Source organism: Dryas octopetala, chromosome 9, assembly GCF_963921425.1.
Source record: "Dryas octopetala chromosome 9, drDryOcto1.1, whole genome shotgun sequence".
Taxonomy (NCBI): Eukaryota; Viridiplantae; Streptophyta; class Magnoliopsida; order Rosales; family Rosaceae; genus Dryas; species Dryas octopetala.
Window position 1 is genome coordinate 11,329,625 of NC_141374.1, and position 20,604 is coordinate 11,350,228.

General features: G+C 35.9%; 2 protein-coding genes across 3 annotated transcripts; both read left to right on the forward strand.

The window, feature by feature from the left end:
• The first annotated feature begins 8,773 nt into the window (after window positions 1-8,773).
• On the forward strand, window positions 8,774-12,626 carry LOC147274039 (Tyrosyl-tRNA synthetase, class Ib, bacterial/mitochondrial). Its single transcript, XM_086257266.1, has 10 exons — window positions 8,774-8,951; window positions 9,054-9,201; window positions 9,441-9,730; window positions 9,812-9,908; window positions 11,053-11,158; window positions 11,255-11,337; window positions 11,532-11,677; window positions 11,873-11,978; window positions 12,278-12,337; window positions 12,477-12,626. The coding sequence occupies exons 1-10, from the start codon at window positions 8,839-8,841 to the stop codon at window positions 12,495-12,497; spliced, it is 1,170 nt and encodes a 389-aa protein (XP_086113392.1). The 5' UTR covers window positions 8,774-8,838; the 3' UTR covers window positions 12,498-12,626.
• A 5,561-nt stretch (window positions 12,627-18,187) lies between these two features.
• LOC147274040 (uncharacterized) lies at window positions 18,188-20,396 on the forward strand. Of its 2 annotated transcripts, none has more exons than XM_086227590.1 (5): window positions 18,188-18,592; window positions 18,841-18,907; window positions 19,025-19,073; window positions 19,471-19,517; window positions 19,758-19,802. In XM_086227590.1, exons 1-5 carry the CDS (start codon window positions 18,332-18,334, stop codon window positions 19,760-19,762), a joined length of 429 nt encoding a protein of 142 aa, XP_086083716.1. In that variant the 5' UTR covers window positions 18,188-18,331; the 3' UTR covers window positions 19,763-19,802. The 2 variants fall into 2 exon arrangements, with proteins under 2 accessions (XP_086083716.1, XP_086083715.1); XM_086227589.1 differs by lacking the exon at window positions 19,471-19,517 and adding an exon at window positions 20,066-20,396 and having other exon boundaries at window positions 18,191-18,592.
• Window positions 20,397-20,604: the final 208 nt, after the last annotated feature.

A 20,604-nucleotide genomic window follows, 5' to 3' on the forward strand; every position in this document is an offset into this window, starting at 1 on the left:
CCTCCTCTACTTTTGGAGTTGGGTTCCCGCCTTGTTATTTTGTCTTTGTTGCTTTTTTCGGATTTTGAATCGAATTTTGGTTTGACCAAAAAAACTAAATTTAAGACTCCGGCCAAACAAGACAATAAATTAATAATTAAAAAAATTAATTAATAATTAAAATTTTAAAATAGAAGGTATGTGAGCTCACAGGCCGGCCAGCGCGTGGAAGAGCACGTGCCACCCTCACCACTACTCATTAGTATAGCACAAGACGACAACAAAGCATGCTTACCTTTCCGGCTTTCCTTTCTATTTTTGGCAACTCTATACAACACGCTTAGCAAGTTAAGACTTAAGAGTAATTGAGTTGGATAAATCATAAATTAACACGTGTCTATTAATAACAAAATAAGTGTTTTTTTCGATAAGAGAAAATAGAACTACAATGAAAAATTTTCAAAAATTGCAGTTCGATCCTAAACCATCAAAGTCGAATGCTAAGGTAGACTATTTATAAAGGGAGTTGAACCATATAATTTTATAATTTTTATAATGATCTAATTTAGTACAAACATATACAGCAAAATTTATTTTTCTAATAATATGCTTAATTAGGGTTTGTCTCATAGTGAGCCAGTGAGGTTGTTATATATGTTAGTCTCACCTCATTGTGAGATGATATTCTAAAGACACAATTTGAAAGAATCTTTTGATGTTAGAATAATGACTTTTCATTGATGCTTAAAAACTTATACATGTAAAAAAAATAGTGCTACTATTTTCACCTTCGTTTTCTATTTTCTCACCCACTCTTTAAGTTTTTCTTTAATTATAAGTTTGTCATTCTCTAAAATTACTTAAAAGGACATATGACATATTTAAACATTTCAATGCAAAATAAAAAATTAATGAATTAATTAAAAGGCTAGGCATAACCCCATAACCCAAGCAGCCAAACAGTGGCGGCGTTCCCGAATAAGGGCCATATGTGTGGGAGTGGGAATGGGAGTGTGATTGTGAGTATGAGTTTGAGTTTGAGTGCCAAAGCGAGTGAGATTGTAATTTTAAGGTTTGTTTTTCACTGTATAAGTGGGAGTGAATATTGCAACTAATGAAGAATATATTTATAATATACTTGAAACCTTAAGGTTGTGTACTAATTGTGATCATAATTACTTGAACTAATGAAGGGCCATGATGAATAGCAGAATATGGGTATTTAGAAAGGTTCTAACCAAATCAATTTAGATTCGAAGATCGATTATGCTTTTTAAATTAGGAAACTTTATTTCCTTGTTTGTGTTGGTAATTTGGATTTTAGGGTCTGCAGCTTGGTGGCCAAACAATTAATTTTAAGGTCTATTGATTTTAACTACTAAATTTCAATAACTTTTTAGTTTAGGTACAAAAATTAAATAGCATTTTAGATTATGTACTAGTTGAAAAGTCAAACAAATTAATAAAGTAAAAGGTATTAGAATTTACAAATATTACATCACATGCCACTACAATAAAAAAATAAAAATAATATTACATCACAAATATTACATTAATTTATACTATATTGTATTAAAATCAATCCAATCACAACTTAACTGTGACTGTCTTGGTAAATTGAAAGAGATAACTCACACCACTATACTATATATTATTTTGAGTAAAAGTATTGTTTTGACATCTATTTATACTATATTGTAGTATAATTTCTCTAAAAAAAATTCAATTAATTCACAATTTAACTGTGACTGTCTCACAACTTAGATGTGAATGTCGTTCAGTCACAACTAAATTTGAAGTTGTGAGTGTCGTACAGTCACAACTAAATGTGAAGTTGAGACTACATCAGCAAATTTTCAAAATAATATAAAAGCTTTAAGGGTAATTTTGTTAAAACCTTATAAATTTTAACTAACACTCATCATATGTGAGCCAAAGGATAAAAATGTCAAATGAAAAAGGCTCAAATCAAAGGGGTCAACATATTTGTGACATAATCTAAAAAACTACATTTAAATTGGGTAGTTCAATTGAAATATTATATGGTCTTCATGCCATACCAAAAAATTATTGGGATTTGATATTTAATCCTAATTTTCTATTAATTTTATGAGGTTTGCATTATTTTCTATTGAACTTGCAGGTTGCATTAAGGACAAAATTAATTTGTAAGAAATCGATGGAGTGATTAATTGAGGGGATGCTGAAGTCTGAAGGCCAATAGCTAGCAGTAGTGTAATTTTATAGTGATAAGCATTAATCTAATAATAGTTCCTTGATCAAAGTTTGGAGGGTATGCAACTCTTTTTAACAATGAGTAATTTTACAATCATCAAACCAAATTTCAAAATTTTGAATTCCAACCTAGTAAATGTGTTTTATTTATTCTAGATTTCATTTATTTTTTATATGTAAATATTATCATGTTGATTAATATTTAATATTGTCACATTATTGATAATGAAGATTAGGGCAAGAGATATTTTGGATTGTAATTCATCAATAATGTTGTGAGTCCACTATTTTTCGTGAATTAGGATTTGGACTTGGGTTGTAGTCATCCGCTAATGAATACAAATTGAAATGGCCCAAAATGCGTCATATAAAGTTGTGACTTGTGAGTTAGTACTACACCAAACATTTGCATTTTAACACCCATGCTCAATCCTAAATCCTATGGACCCCAACAATATTTTGAAATATACCGATACTATCCTTAAAATAATTTAAACTAAAGGCTTATTTGCACATTTGCTCCCTGATTTTTTGGTTTTTTCTCACTTTGCCCCATCATATTTATTTGTATCATATAACTCCCTGAACTTTTATGTCGTGTCCCACATTACCCGATTCCGTCAACTCCGTCTTAACTTCCATTACAGATGCTGACGTGGCGGGGTAATATCGTCTTTTCACCCATATAAGACCAGCATTTGCCATATTTGTGCCATGTTGTGGATTTGTGGGACCCAACACTCCATGTTGGCAATCCTTCCACATTTTAAATAATAAAAATAAAACTAAAAAATTATTAACACAAAATAAATAAACAAAATAAACAAAAAATCATCAAAACACATCCACCCCTCTCTTGCTTCCCTTCCACCACCGACAGCAACTCACCACCACCATCTTCACCCTCCCTCCCTCCCTCCCCCATCAACCGGACCACCATCCTCATTAGCCGCGCACCTCCTCCCATTCTCTCTCTCTCTCTCTCTCTCCTCATCCCTCCCTATGTTCTCATCTCGGTCTCTGCTCTGCATCTTGATGATTCAAATAACCAAATGCTCACTGGATTTCTTCACCAAATGCTCACTGGTTAATGAGCATTTTTTGGTTCTTTTTTTAGGTTATCATGCTCAAATCAGCAAAACACCAATCCACCAAAACCCCAATCAAAATTACAGCTCCAAAACCACTATAGAACCAAAATTCGACTACTAAATAGAATCCATCAATTTGATCACAACTGAAAAATAAAAATTTAAAACTTAAAATTTAAACAAAAAATCAAAAGGGAAATACAAAACAGAGAGATGCGAGGCACAGGGTGCGAAACCCAGTCGACGTGCGAAGCCAGAATACCATGGCTGCCACCGTGCCACACCGAATCAAGGTCCAACCCGACCCGATTTCGTCGCGGCCATGGCTGTGAAGAGAGAGAAATAGATTGGGAGGAGAGGGAAAGATAGAAAAAAAGAAAGAGAGGGAAAGAAAATGAGAGGGGCTGGGCTGGGGGAGAGGTGGATCGGGGCTGGGGCTATGTTGGAGGGGAAAGGGATGGGCTGGGTGGGGGAGGGTGTGGGGGAAGGGTTTGGTCTAGGGATGGCAACGGGGCGGGTTCGGGGCGGGTTTGCCAATACCATACCCGCCCCGCTGGGTAATCGGGTCCCCATCGGGGGTATTCGGGGCCCCTATTATTTTCAAAAAAATAATTTTTTTTATTAATAACATATCAAATTAATATAAATATATAATATAATAGATGAAATACATTAAAATTCATCATATTATATTACAATAACACTAAATCATAAAGAGAACACTATTAAATTTTAAAGATATGCAACAAAAATTAAGAAAATAAATTAAAATATAATTATGTAATATAATATTTTTATTAAACGGGTATACGGGGCGGGGCGGGGATGGGGATGGTATTACCATACCCGCTTAATCGGGGCGGGTCCCCACGGGGATTTTCGGGGGCGGGGAATTTTGCCATCCCTAGTTTGGTCGGCATATACAGTGGGTGGGGGGAGGGCATTGAGTTTTTTTTAAAAAAATTTATATGTAATTAAATTTTAAGATTTTATATTTAAAATATTATTCTAATTTTAAGTTTTATTATTTTATTAATTTAAATATAATTTTAACAATATTTTATGGCTGAAAAGACGATATTACCCCGCCACGTCAGCATTTGTAACGGAAGTTAAGACGAAGTTGACGGAATCGGGCAATATGGGACACGACATAAAAGTTCAGGGGGTTATATGATACAAATAAATATGAGGGGGTAAAGTGAGAAAAAACCTAAAAATCAGGGGGCAAATGTGCAAATAAGCCTAAAGTAAATAAAACATCTTTAAAAAGGTTGTTGAGCTTTGCATCCACCTTCACCTTGCCTCCCCGAGCGAATAAAGATTTTTATGTCTTTTCGCTTGACTCCCTCCTTCTTCATCGCTTCTCTTGCTTCCTTTCCGATGTAAACCCCACTTTCTTTCTTTCCTTCCCTCCTCTTGTTTACCACAAAATAAGAGTGAGAGGGGTTTTGCATGGATGAGAGGAATAGAGGGAGGGAAGTTGAATGAATGGGTTGTTGGAAACTTTGCTTTAAGACAAAGTGTTTAGTGTTGGAAGAACCACTCATTTCTAAATTTTTCTAATTTTAAGAAGGGTCATTTACAGATAAATTAATAGAATTTTTCAAAATTACAAAGTCCTTAATGCACTTTTCTATAAATCATTTTAGTCACCATTGACCAAAATGGAAAAAGATATATTATAATTAATAAACATTATCCTACCATGCAAATTTAGATTTGTATCATGTTTGTGTTTGATTACTACACATGAAAATAGTTTTGGGTGTTCCAAATCCTAAATCAAATCAAGAGCAATGTCGTAATTTCATTCTCATAAGTAAGAAAAAAATAGAATAAGTAAATTAGTAATTTTTGATACACCAAATTACATAACATCAGTAAATGGATTGGACCTATTGACTAGAGTAGAAAAAAAATTTCAAAACTCATTAACTTTTATGGAAAAAAAAATCCAAAATAACTATTATTTTATTGATTATAATGGAATTTACTATTTTAAGAAATACAATTTAACTTGCCCAGAAAGGAAATCTAGTAAAATCCCCCTTCTCTTAGCAGTTAGCACTATGACAGATCCAGGCCCAAACAAGAAGCAAGAGTGAAAAACTAAAGAATCATCACCCTGTGCGTCTAGAACAAGCTAAATAATATGGTTCAAGTGGGGCTACAATAGGCCAAATGGAAACCAAATGTGAAAGCCAAACCGCAATCCAAATAAAAAAATTCAATTATGTGTTGTAAATATTGATATTTAGGTTACTGTCCACATGTATATATTTAGAGTTTGAATAATGTTATACTTACTACATTCTTATACAATATTTTTATACTATTTTACGTGTCATTACTTTATTGGACAAAGTTTTTATTTTCTTTTTTGGGTTTTTATTTTTATTTTGTAGTGACCAATATATGAATGTCATGTAAGTTGCCACATAAGGTGGTATAAAATATTAAAATTATGGTATAAAAATATAAGATATCTAGCACTATTGTTAGAGTTTTTATGCAATTTACATTTATCATAATATTTTATTGTGTAAAATAAGAAAACTTAGGGGTGGTCTCTAAAATAACGCTAAACCTACAAATAGAAGGCTTATGTTAATGAAAATTATACTTTGAATTGGAGATACTTTGAATTCTCCAAAGCTATATGTTGTATTCTCTCCATCATTTCTCTCTAACTTTGATAACATTATTGAGCTTTTTTATTGTTGGTAACAATAAATCATGGGTCTTGAGAGCCAAGGCAAAATTGTGAATATTCAACTCATGGAGAAATTATTGTGTGTGTGTAACACCACGTGACATGTTACTAATCTATTCAAATTATTACACTTGTATAATAATTTTTTAAATCCTAAAATCTAGAAAACACTCTAAAATTTATGAAAAAACTGTTAAAATTGTTCACATGTTATAATTTGAATAAATTGATAACACCTAGTGATATTACGATCAGATATAATAATTTTTGGGTAAATTACAATTTAATACCTCAACTTTACCTCGGATTTCAAGTTAGTACCTCAAGTTTAAAAAGTTGCATTTCAGTACCTCAACTTTCATTTTGTTGCAATTACATACCTCCGTTAGCTTTTCTGTCTGTCAGACCGTTAAGTGCTTACGTGGCACAGTGACGTGGCTTTAAAAAATGCCACATAGACAAAAAAAATAATAAAAAATAATTAAATTTTTAAAAATAAAATAAATAATTATAAAAAACCCTAATAATTAAATTATAAAAAACCAAAATACATTTATTTTATTTATTTATTTCTCTCCTCTCTCAGCAGCCGCCGCCGCCGCCGCCCCCCCCCCCCCCCCCCATCTTCTTCTTCTTCCCCAACAAATCAACCCAAAACCATAAAAAAAAACAACAAAAATCATCAAAATAAATCAACACAAATCAACCCAAAATCCATTTCCAATACACCCAATTACCCACAACCCTTCCTTCTTCCCCACCCAGCAACCCAGCAACCCCTTCTCCTGCCCCAACCAACAGCCACTCCCCAAAACCCAAGCAACCCTCCTCCCTCCCAGCCACACACCCCGCCGCCAAACCACCACCTGAGACCCACACAAATCAACCCTCCTCCCTCCATTGTGCTTCTGCAACTCAAAACCAGAGACCCACAATGCACCACCCGAGACCCACTCAAGCAACCCTCCTCCCTCCCAGCCACACACCCTGCCGCCGAACCACCACCCAAGCAACCCTCCCTCCCAGCCACATAAATCAACGGCACCACCCGATACCCACTCGAGCAACCCTCCTCCCTCCCAGCCACACACCCTGCCGCCGAACCACCACCCAAGCAACCCTCCCTCCCAGCCACATAAATCAACGGCACCACCCGATACCCACTCGAGCAACCCTCCTCCCTCCCAGCCACACACCCTGCCGCCGAACCACCACCCAAGCAACCCTCCCTCCCAGCCGCACAAATCAACGCACCACCCGAGACCCACTCGAGCAACCCTCCTCCTTCCCAGCCACACACCCTGCCGCCGAACCACCACCCAAGCAACCCTCCCTCCCAGCCACACAAATCAACCCACCACCCACCACCTGGAACCCCAAAACCCGAGCAACCTAAACCCACCAGTCACCGGAGAAAGAGAGAGGAAGAAGATGAGGGTGGTCTCGCTGGAGATAGACGCCGGAGAAAGAGATCGGGAAGAGAGAGAAGTGAGGAGAGAGAAGAGAATCGTGGAGAGGGGGAACCCGAGACCCACCAGTTATAGGAGAAAGTCACCGGAGAAAGAGAGAGGAAGAAGATGGGGGGTGGTCTCGTCGGAGATGGGCGCCGGAGAAAGAGTGACAGAAGCAGGGGGGCGGCTGAGTGACAGAATCGCTGGGGGGGGCGGCTGAGAGAGGAGAGAAATGAAATAAATAAAATAAATGTATTTTGGTTTTTTATAATTTAATTATTAGGGTTTTTTATAATTATTTATTTTATTTTTAAAAATTTTATTATTTTTTATTATTTTTTTTGTTTATGTGGCATTTTTTAAAGCCACGTCACTGTGCCACGTAAGCACTTAACGGTCTGACAGACGGAAAAGCTAACGGAGGTATGTAATTGCAACAAAATGAAAGTTGAGGTACTGAAATGCAACTTTTTAAACTTGAGGTACTAACTTGAAATCCGAGGTAAAGTTGAGGTATTAAATTGTAATTTACCCATAATTTTTCTAACAATGAATATTATTAATCAGCGTCCAAACCCCGTGGGTCCCAGACCAAAGCTTTGGCACCACGTAATAAAAGAGAAAGTCTTGGGTGGGGCTGGAATGCCACTCACCTAATGAGACTTCCTTTAATTTTTTGACACCTGTTATATTTTTTATCTAGCTGGACAACAGACCTTGCCTTCCTCTCTCCCCTCTCTCTCGTTCTCTTCATCAACACCACCACCCAACACAACCCAGCACACCCCCACCACCCGCCGCCGGCCTTGCTTCCCCTTCTCTCTCCTCTCCCCTCTTTTTTTCCTCTTGCTTTCTCTCTTTGCTCACTCACTCTCTCCGATCTGGGTGGGGGCTGGCTGAGATGGGGCTGGGCGGGGAGGGGATGGGGCTGGGTTTAAATAGTTTCAATCATCTATTAAACTCCCTTTGGAAGATGCCATTGACCCAACTCTGTTTTTCAATATTTTTGTGGAGGGTGGTGGGGGTGTGCTGCCGTGCTAGGTTTGGGTTGTATTAGGGTGTGTTGGCCTGGCCTGTTAGGTGGTGGTGTTGAAGAGAATGAGAGAGAGAGAGAGAGAGAGAGAGAGAGAGAGAGTTGTCCAGCTGGACAAAATCATGACAGATGTTAAAAAATGAAAGGGAGTCTCATTAGGTGAGTGGCATTCCAGCCCCACCGAAGACTCTCTCCGTAATAAAACGCACAACGCAGCGTATAAAACGCATTCTCCAAACCCTAAACTAATAGAAAGTAGAAACACAGATTAAAACACACAACGCAAAATCCCAAACCAAATCCCCTGACGCTGCTGCTCTCTTTAGCTCTCCAATGGCGTCCGAAGCACCAGAGCAAGGTCCAGCCGCCGACATCCAATCTCTTGCCATCTCCGACTCTCAGACCCAAGACCAAATACCCTCCAGCTCATCCAACCCAACTGTCCAGTAAGATTCTCTCGCTCTTTTTTTTTGTGTTTTTTTTTTATTCTAAATTTGTTTGTTAATGTGAACTTATTTGAAGTTTGTGTCTGTGTGATTTTGGTGAAGAATGAGCTTGGAGGAGAGGTACCAGATAATGAGGAGTGTGGCTGAAGAGTGTATTCAAGAAGATGAGCTTCGGAATCTGCTGGCTCATAAGCCTGAACCCATCTGCTATGACGGGTTCGAACCCTCTGGTCGAATGCACATTGCTCAGGTTCATTTTTTATTTATATATATATTTAATTTTGAACAATTCTCCTTTAGTTTTGGAGAGTAGATCAAATTCAATTTTGCAGTGTGGTATTCATTTTCAGTATTTGGGTTATCAGACTTTATTGTGCTATGAAAGAATTCTTATTAATATGTAGTATTTAGGTTTTCAGTGTTTGGGCATGCTTCCATTCGAGCATTGTTTATGCTATGAGGTCCAAATGGGTTGTTACTTGTATGCAGGGGGTTTTGAAGACAATAAATGTGAACAAGCTGACTTCCGCTGGCTGCAGAGTGAAAATATGGATAGCAGATTGGTTTGCACAGTTAAACAATAAGATGGGGGGTGATTTGAAAAAGATTGAGACTGTTGGTCGCTACTTGATTGAGATATGGAAGGCTGTTGGGATGAATCTGGAAGATGGAAAAGTTGAGTTTTTGTGGTCGTCAAAGGAGATTAATTCGAGAGCACATGAGTACTGGCCTCTTGTGATGGATATAGCTCGAAGAAATAAGCTTCCAAGGATTATTAGGTACATACATTTATAATGCTTATTGTGCCTATCATATCTGGTGAATTTGAGCTGATAAGTTTTTCAATCCTATATATCCAGGTGTAGTCAAATTATGGGTCGAAATGAGCAAGACGAGTTAACTGCAGCCCAAATTTTCTACCCATGTATGCAATGTGCAGATATATTCTTCCTGAAGGTGCTTGCTAATTTATTTTTGAATTTTTATTTATGGATTTTGTTTCTATGTAGCCTTATGTTGATACTGACTGTTGATTTGGCTTCCTCAATTGCTGAATATTGCATGGATTAGTGATGGAATGGTGCTAGTATGATATAGGAATTATGTGGTAGATTCTCTTACGACATGATTTATTTAGTATATGCCTGTTACTTCAGTTTTGCACCTATTAGTTAAAATTTACACGAATATGAAAAGTGAATTAGTGGAAAACTGCAAAGAGCATAAAGGCCCATTACTGGAGGGGACCATAAAGGGCTGTCCTAAATGGCGCTCACTTATCTATTAACCTAGCTATTTTTTTTTTTCTGATGTGGGTTCTGTTTATAATACTTATATGACAGGCACTGCTAGGTTTTTCCATATGGAAACGAATTAACATTATGTAATCTACAAATGTTTTAAAGGCAGGACTTTCCTTATTGTGCACCAGAATCAATTTAAATGATGGATGTTTATAAATTTAATGAGCAAAGTTACTATTAGAGCTCGATTCTGGTCACAAATCTTGAAAATTAATCAATTAGAGTATCAGACATATTGATATTGGTAACTTCGTTCTATATGAAAAGTTTGAGTGAGGTATAAAGAATGGTACAACAAATAAAATTTCTTATGCCATCAGTTAATAACAATAGTAAAATGAGATGTTTATTTTGAGGAGATATGTGGAGATCTTCACTCATACACATATGATTCATTGCACCACTACAGCTCAGCTGTTCACAGATAATTCTCATTTCTTTAGTAGTACTTCTTTCTTGATTTAGTCCTCAGTAGATGCTCGGCTCATTACAGCCACCTCCCACAGATGGAAGTAGTATTAACCTTGCTTGTTTATCTTGCAGAATAGATGTGATCCAATTTATTTTTGTTGCCATGAATCTGTCATTTGTGCAATTCATGTGATGCTGGCTCTCTGATCTTCACTTTGTTTCTTATACTTTGATTTCCAGTCTTTGCTCTTATCTCTTGAACATTGTTCATCAAATTGATAATTGTATTCATCCTTGATTTGACATCAAAAGAGGAAAAAGAATACCCATGTTGAATTTCAACAAACATGTAATGCTGATCTATGTGAAATGTTTTTCCTTTATAGGCTGACATCTGCCAGTTGGGAATGGATCAGCGTAAAGTGAATGTGCTTGCAAGAGAATACTGTGATGACATCAAGAAGAAAAACAAGCCTGTTATCTTGTCACACCGTAACATCCTGAATCCATTTTCAGCTAATGTTTTATGATATCATATGAGACTAGTTACATGGTTTTTGTTCATTTTTCTTAAATGGTGATTTGCAGACATGTTACCTGGTCTTCAGCAAGGGCAGGAGAAAATGTCTAAAAGTGATGTATCGTCCTCCATATTCATGGAAGATGATGAGGTGGGTTGCTACTAAAGGTGAACTGAACTTGTGATTTTGGGGAGGGGGCAGAGTTAAATCACCTATATTAGCTGCACATGAATTGGAAGACAAGTACATTGAAGTTTTAGATTTGGGTGTTTAGCTTTCATTGTATGCCACAATTTATTTTATTTTCATCAATATAATGTTTGACATATATGTCTGAATCTTAGGCCGAAGTTAATTCGAAGATAAAGAAAGCTTACTGCCCTCCAACGGTTGTTGAAGGGAATCCATGCTTGGAGTACATAAAGTACCTCGTTTTACCTTGGTTTAAGGAGTTCATTGTAGAGCGCAGTGAAAAGAATGGTGGAAATAAGTAAGTAATATACTTTAGATCAAATCTATTCTGGAAGGGCTTTTGCTTGTTCACCTAATTTGAGCCTTACAGCCTGCCAAGAGTGCCATTTTAAATTAGTTTTTTTGTCCTGAACTATCTTCCAAGGCGGGGCTTTTCCCTGGAACATTGGTTGTAATTGTTCTGTGTTGTTGCCTTTTCCCCTTCCCAATACAGAACCTTCAAAAGCTTCGAGGAATTGATTGCTGATTATGGAAGCGGTGAGCTACATCCGGCCGACCTTAAACCAGCTTTATCAAAAGCATTGAACAAAATACTGGAGGTAGGCTCATTTCTTTATATGTGATGTGCTTTCACTTTTATTTCCCCTGAGGGCCTGATGCCAATTTGACTAAACCTGGTGTGGTGATATTCCCACCCCATACTTTCACGCAATTGTTAGGGACCTAGTGCATATGCAAGTTGCAAACATTACAAAGTTATGATTGAGGGACCAGAAATCTCTCTCTCTCTCTCTCAAAAAAAAAAAAAAAGTATAAGAAAAGAAGAAAAAGGAGAGAGAGAAAGCACTGTCAGTTTTATTATTTACTGCTATCTTAACTTTGTTTTTCTTACATGCAGCCTGTACGAGCACACTTCAAGAATGACAAAGCTGCCAAACAGCTATTACAGACTGTTAAGGTATCTTTCTGGTTTTTCCCTTAGAGAAAAATTATTTTGCTTTATTACATAGTTCAGAATTATTAATTCGATGTTACATTAAGGTATAAATTTATTAATTGGAGGAAAAACTCAACCAAGCTTTTCTCTGGTTTTGTAGAACTATAGAGTCACCAGGTGATGACTGTAAATGGAGCTTGGACTTCTCACCTTTGCGCCCTTCTGCTCTATTCTTATCGGTGGATGGAAAGACCTGTTTTTTCTCGGATTGGGAATTCTTTCCTTTGGTTCTCATTTTAAAGCTTTTTGTCATGGTATACAGACATTGTAGGGAAAATGTATTTTTAACAGAAATTAACGTTTGATACCCCAAGGCAGTGGCGGAGCCACATAGGGACCAGGGGGGAACACAGCCCCCCTCACCTCTAATTGATTGATTTTTCTATTATTTTTGTTAATATATTATGACATATATTTTCTAAAGTAAATGATTATAAAGTCCAAATTTGGGCTCTCACTATTTTTAAAATCCAGGTCCTTTTTTTATTTTTACAGAAGGCCCAATTTATACCAAACCGGTCCTTTTTTTCACTTCTCCGTTTCTTTCTCCGTCTCTCTTCAATTTCTTCTCTCATTTCTCTCATTTTTCTCATTTCAAACTTAGCACCATTCTCTCTCTTCACTGTCACTCTCTCTCCTCGATGCATCGTCGTCCGACCATGGATGGCAGCTAGACCCACCTTCTCGTTCTCGCCTCTTCCTGCTCTCCCTTCCCATGGCTTCCGATCGTCCATCTAGTCACCAACAGCAACAGATCGATGCGAAAGCCGAGAGTCAACTCCGGCGGCGATCTGCTTCTTCCGGCCACGACGAGGTACCAGATCTATAAGGTTTTATTCTTCTCGTCGTTCTGAACACGACGGTACCCTCCGATCGTTCCTTCGATCTCTCTTTCTGGTGTTCTTTCTCTGATGCCTAACTGCCCAAGCAAAACATACACAGACCGAATATTGCACAAGCTTGCTTTACCTTTACTTCGGGCTTTCGTGGTGAGGCCATCTTTCTCTTGAGCTAGAGTTCAATTGATTTCATGTTATATTCCATAAAAAAATTAACTGAATGGTTTGAATTCTGCGTGTATGAGATTTACTTATGTGAATTTGGTTTCATGTTTATGAATCATTTTCTTTCAAGAGTTTATTGGGCGTTTAAGTATCCAATGTTTATGAAATTCATTGACTAATAATATCAGGAGGATGAGTTGTTTTATGTTGAAGTTGATCCATCACAGTCTGGAGCGGATAGCTGGAAATTGGATCCAGTTGTTGATCTTTTGAAACAAGGAGCTGTTGGGGTTATTCCTACTGACACTGTGTATTAAGTGATAAATTAGTGTCTGTATGTTATGAATGACACTCTTTGTTTTCTTGCTCATTTGGACTTGACCCTATTTATTGTATTGTAGATATGCAATAGTTTGTAATATGAGAAACCACTCTGCCATTGAACGTCTTCAGGCTACATTGGTTAAATTTGGGCATAAAGATGAAGGGTACGTATGCTTTGGACTGGAGTCCTCTTGTACCTGGAAGTCTTCTATCTGGTACAATTATAAACTTTTTTAAATTTCCTTTTTCTTTTTTCTATTCGAGGGTATTTAACGGTATGTTGCTTTCTTGATTGAAACTGATGATTCATTGATGTTCTTGATTTTTAAAGGGGACTGCAAAAATCATATACATTTGTGCGAGCCTACATCTGGTGCAACATGGAATGTTGATACTACTCCATATATTGGACATACTTCAAGCGTGGAAGATTTGCAAGTATGTAGCTAAGATGGGAAGCTATAGTTGGATATGTTTTTAACAATATGGAGTGTCTTCGTAAATAGGTAGATATTATAGATGCCACGTTTCCTTGTGTTGTTGTTCACTTATTTACAAATATTTACATATTTACTGTTAAATTAAATGCATTATTTCTTTCATGACTGATCTTGTGACAAAGATCTTGTATTTTTAATGCTTTCACATTGCAAAATCAAGAAAATTGAATCCCTAGAGGCAAGGATCATGGCTTCCTTTACTTCTTACTTTAATTTGCTTGACTACCCCTCTTGATCACAATTTCTCTTATACTTTGTTTTTGCCATTTACATTTTGTATCTTAGATCACTAAGGTGGATGCTATTTGTTTGCATGGGTCTCTGTCACATATCTTTTTTTCCCTTTCTTTTGGTGTGTTTGGCAGGAGAATATCTTGTGTTCGTGAGTTCATCTGTAATTATAGTCACAAAAGAGGACATTTTTGCAGATGATTAGTTTCAACTTTTAGATGTTTAGGGGCATCATATATAGTACTGATTTCTCTTTTGGGTTTTGTGCAGGATGATTAATGTTGCTTATCTTGCTAGTTATTTGTCTCGTGCGAAGTTTCTGTCAGCCTCTATGGTTGTTATTGCTACTGTTTGGCAGTCTGGAAGTTTCAAGTTATTTTTCTTTTTCAACGGAATTGTGATTATGTTTTAGTTTGTTGTAATTGTGTCATAAGTTTACAATTCATTTAGTTATTTATGCTTTCACAGTGATTGTATTAAGTTTAAATTATATTATCTAATTTATTGTTATTGTTGTTATCAAACAATAACAATACTTAATTGCCACTGCTGTGCAGTAGCAATAGGTGATTGCCACTGCTGTGCAGTAGCAATAGGTGATTGCCACTGCTGTGCAGTAGCAATATGTGATTGTTACTGCCGGACAGTAGCAATAAGTGATTGTTATTGACGGACAGTAGCAATAGGTGATTGTTACTATCACACAGTAGCAATATGTGATTGTTACTGCCGGACAGTAACAATAGGTGATTGTTACTGCCGGACAGTAGCAATAGGTGATTGAAAAAGAATATGTATGTTTCATCTTGATTTTTTGTGTTTTATGATGGTTATTATTTAACATGTTTATGGAATGAAAAATACCTAAATTATGAATTTTTTATTTTTTTTTTGGTACCGATTGGCATTGAAATGAAGAAAAAAATTGAAGAAGTAAACAAAAATTGGTTGTTTTAAAAAACACTGTAGTGTGCTACAGTAACGGCCACAGTAACGCCGTTACTGTACCACCGGGTTCTTTTTTAAAAGTGGGCCGCTACAGTATTTCACTGTAGCGCCTGGGCCGGATAAACAGTAAATTTTAAAAAATGGACTTTAAAAAAAATAACCCTATTTTCTAAATAATTATTTTTGGCATAAAATATGAAATAGTTTCTTGTGTAGTATGTATAAATCCAAGTGAATAATTTTTTTTTTTCAATGGTAAAAATTGATCCGTCTTGCTCATTTATAAAAAATTTTCTACTCTTGTTGGAGATACTTGATGATTAATTACCTTAAGAACAAGTTAATTTTCTTAATTTTTTTGTTTGTGAAAGTAATTCTAATTATGTAAAGATGATTTTTATTGTTGTGAATGTTTAAGAAAAACAATTGTGTATTTAAAATAATGAAATTATCATACAACAATGAAACAAGCTGTAAAAATGCGCTTGGGCTTATTAGAAAACAAAAATGGACTTCTGTGTGTCATAGTGAAGGTTAGTGAAGACTTATTAAAAAAGCGTGACATGACCATTTTATCCTCAAATAGCAAAAGTTTTGGCTCCCAAACTTTTGCTATATGACCATTTTACCCCAATATACTTTCATGCGATCCCTCCACCTCATGGCCAGTTGGCAATTTCTCCAGCAACCCCTCTCGCAACACCGACGACATCGTTGGCCTCAAAAGCGCAGGTTTTGGGAGAGGCGTTCCCTCTTAGTCCAAATTCCAGCTGGTGAAGGTGAGATTAAGCAAGACAGTGGCGAAGACATGGTGGGGCCCTGGGGGCAATGGTGTCAACTGACCCCTATAGCTTTTTTTTTTTTTTTTGTTAATGATATTTATTGAAGTTTTTTTTATTTTTTTTATTTTAAAGAATATGTTGACCAGTCCAGCTACTATGAGAGACAACATATCCATAAGTGAGGGTTCAAATCCAACCCTTGGATGTGTTGTCTCTCACTTGTCCCTCATACTAGCCATTCTAATATATTGACAATTAAGTTGATAAATATAGTACAAATTTGGATAGATTTATTTAATCTCAGATTGATCATTTTGAGGTCTCTTTTATCCATTCAAAAAATGTATATGAATTTTGTGAACGTGACATATTGGTGCAGGGAGAGTAATTCATTAGTCCTTTCAATTGGGCTACACCCCAATGTGAAATTTTATAATTACAATGAATTTATACGAGTTAGGCTAAAAGGGGGTCAATTGTCTGATTGACTCAATAACTTTTTCTACTTATCTTTAAGCATATAATTAATATTAATAATATATGTGTTTTTTATAGGTTGCTCTTACGAAGTTTGGTAATTTTTTTTTAAATCTAAAAATATCATTTTTAAATAAAACTATTAAAAGTGTGTTATAAAACAGATATATAAGGTTAATAAAGATGAACAAATAACTTTGGATGTGAATTATGTCGTATCAATTACATGTGCTAATTAATAAATCTAGAAAATTGTGTAATATTTTTGAACACTTTAAATGTGATTTTGTAAAGAAAAAAGAGTGATTGTTAATAACTTTTACATGATAAGTTGGTTATAATAAACTTATTTTTCTAACTTATGATAACCAAATATAAATTTGTGTCTCAATAAGCTAGCATAAAAACTACTAATGTAAGTGCTTTCAAAAAACACTATATATCAATGTAAAGAAAAATTGATCGATATGAATGATTCATTATTAATATATATATATCTATCTATTTAAAATATTGAAAGAAATTAAAAGAAACTATTGTGAACATACTAGGAGTTTTTTTTTTTGTCGAATATACTATGAGTTAAAATTCGTCCCCAATGAGTAAAGTTCCTAACTACGCCGCTGCTCCAAGGTGTTATTAGATTAGATTTACATTACATAAAACTGTTTTGGTTCCATCAAATTTATAGTTGCTGTTTCTTTTGTTTCTTTACACTCCTGAGGAAGTGTTCAACTATTTGACTGTTCTGTTTTTGTTTAGGGAAGAACACAAATGACATGTCTTTGGTTTATTTTACGACATAATAAGTAGAAAATCCAATTTCACATATTGGTGCAATGTATTTATGCTTATTAGCAGGGGCAGCCGGGCAGGACCTTTATATCTTTAACAAGCTTTAATACCTATTTGAAAATTCTATCTAAATAGATATTATTGTCAAATTCGAAGACAATGGAACTTTAAAAGCTTGGATCTCTAACTCTGCCTCTCAAACTACAAAGTACAAACCTCGAATCCTTGACTTGAACTCTTCCATAAAAAAATAATAAATTAAAAAAAAAAAAAACTAAATGACATGAATTTTGCATTTGAATCCCATTGTCTTCAACTTCACCACGTTAGGATTTGATATCAATTCCCACATTGTTTTCTCCTTTAAAACAAAAATCCATTATTTTCAATTTTTTGATACACTCAAATATGTCATTCAAACACTTCATAAATTTAAATGTCGCACTTCTAATATTATGAGGAAAAAATACGATTAGATTATAGCTAATTGGTAATGATAGTTGTTCTATACGAAACAAATGAAATGTTGAAATGCATTCGGGTGCTACACGAGCATCCCAAGAATGCAATCGCCCTCATCTTTTACAATCATGACTGGCTATTTTTAAGAAAATAAAAAAATTAATTATCTAAATTTTGTAATTTCAAGGAGCTTTGAACTTTCATAACTCACGCTGTCACGCATAGGTAAAATTGAATTTGGAATTTTTTTTTTTGTTTGGAAGTTGGGTTTATATATATTTTTTTCAAGAGTGCATTTACAGCCCCCAAATTTATAAACATAGTAAATTTGACCCCAAAACTATTTGGGCCCAAGAATAAAACGCAGAAGGCTCTTGATTAACAGTTTACACTTGCAGTCGAAACCAGTCACAGAGACCGCGGGAAAACAAAATGGACGAAGACGGAGGAGAACAAGCTCAACGGTCCCATCCGACGAGCTCCGAAACCCTAATCTCAGAGCCACACCCTGATCCACCGTTCACGTGTCCCGATACCACACTCGATCGTGGTGAGGACGACAGCACCGATTCCGATCCCCCGCCGAACCAGGCCGAGATATTCCGAGCTCTCGCAGTGGTCGAGAAGGACTCTTTCGCCATCGCCGAAAGCTTCACCTCTCTTCTCGACTCCCTTCGCATGGCTCTCTCCGAGGTCTGTCTGTGCCGCTTTCACTCCAATTTATTTATGTTTTACCTTGACTTTCTGTTTGGTTGCTGAGAGAGTGAAGGAAACGCAAGGAATATTTAATTTAAGCAAAATAAGGTGTATAAACGGTGATCAATAAAAAAAATTTTAATTAGCTTAATTAGAAGGTAAGATTTTTTATTACTATTCTTTTTTTATTCTATTTTACTATTTTCTTAACAATATATCTAATTATGAACGATCACATTATGAAGGTCACTAGCAACTCGGTTGATCACATGCATTGCTTTAGCGACGCCGCCGGCCGCCTTCAAGAATCTGGTATCTGTTTTTGCAAAACATTTGAAGATTTCATTGATAGTTAGCATGAATTATAATTATCAATTCCGAATTGCGAAAAAGAAAGATAACAAATGTGATTGGATTTTCAATTTCCAGTGCTTGATGCTGCTACTAAGGGAAATCGGTATATAAATTCGTGCCTCAGGTATTGTTAAACACTTTGATTATCTTCCTTTTTATGATTTAGTAGATATTGGAAAATGGGAATTGCTTTGAATGGTATGACCGGTCAGAATTGTTCATGCATGATATGATTTGAATTTGTCTTTGAAGGTGTATACTGTGAATAGTTGTAACAATGGATAGTGGTTTCTGCAATAACACTTTTTTGTTCTTCACATAAATTTATTGCTCCATCATCAATCAGACGATATTTAGCCTGCCTAGAATTTACGATATGTGGTTGTTTTCTCAGAATCTTCATCTCCTACTAATAAGCATCTGATATTTATGAGCTTTGTGTCATCTGGAAAAGTGCTTGCAGTCTGTATGTGTTATTTAGAAAGATATAATATTTGTCAAATTCTGTTTGCCATCAACAGTGTGGCACACATCCTTGTGATAACTGGCTACAACACTACATTTTCAAGTAAGTTTTTACCTTTCTTGAAGCATATCTGCCAATGCCATGCACTGATAGACTGACTGTCTCAGTAACATTGAGTCTCTGTCTCAGTAGCTGTTTGGTGCATTCTTAGTTTTAGGATCGATGGAGAAGAATTAAAATTTTAGGTCACTCTTTTTGTTTTTTGGGGTGGTGGCGGGCGCTTTTGCAACATAAATATGGCCTTCCTAAGCCCAAGTTGGATTTTTTATTTGTTTTTTGCAGATTAAATGAAGAAATGAAGGGGATTGACAATCTAGCCATGCAACTGTATCCTTAACATTTGTTTTGTTATATACGTACGTATGTGTTTTCACAACTTATGCTTCAGCCTTCCATCACACTTTATACTAATATGAAGGCAGCTGGATGTTCAGTGAGTTATCAATCTGCTGCCAGCTGATAAATTTTGCTCAGCAACCCTTAAATTCCAGCACAGTTAAGAATTTAAAATTGCCTTGGACTGCTATTGCTGTAGAGTTCTTTGTTTCTGGGATGTTGGCATTGTTTTGGATTCCTTAATACATATCCAGAAAAATCCTGAGGAGAAATGTTGATGCTCTAGACTCAGGTGTCACCAAACTCCTCCGTATTCCATGATGTCGACCAGCCGGACTTATATATTATTTCATCAGTTATGGATTTGGGAACTTCTCTCTAATTTATTTGCTTAGTTATGATTGTTTTGCTTGGAAATATCATCATTGTCAGGTAATGTTCGACAATTTCATCACAGCATTTTGATTACCGAATGAACTAGTTGTCCAAATTGGTGCAAATGAAGTAGAGATGTTTTATTATCTTGGTAGGTAGGTGTAGAACGTTGAGAGAAGTGTAACCACTGTAACAAAATATTTGTGTGTATATTCTTTGTTGTTGGGCCTTGGTCCCCATAATACTCAAAAGAAAATTTAGGTTTAGAGCTGGATTGAGTATGAAAGTTGGATCTGACCAATTTCAAAACTATGAGTGGAATTCTGCCTTGACTTGATCTTTAATTGAATTATGGAATTCACTGCATAATCTATTGAATCCACTTAAGCTTAGTTCAAGGGGGTGGCTAGACTAGAGC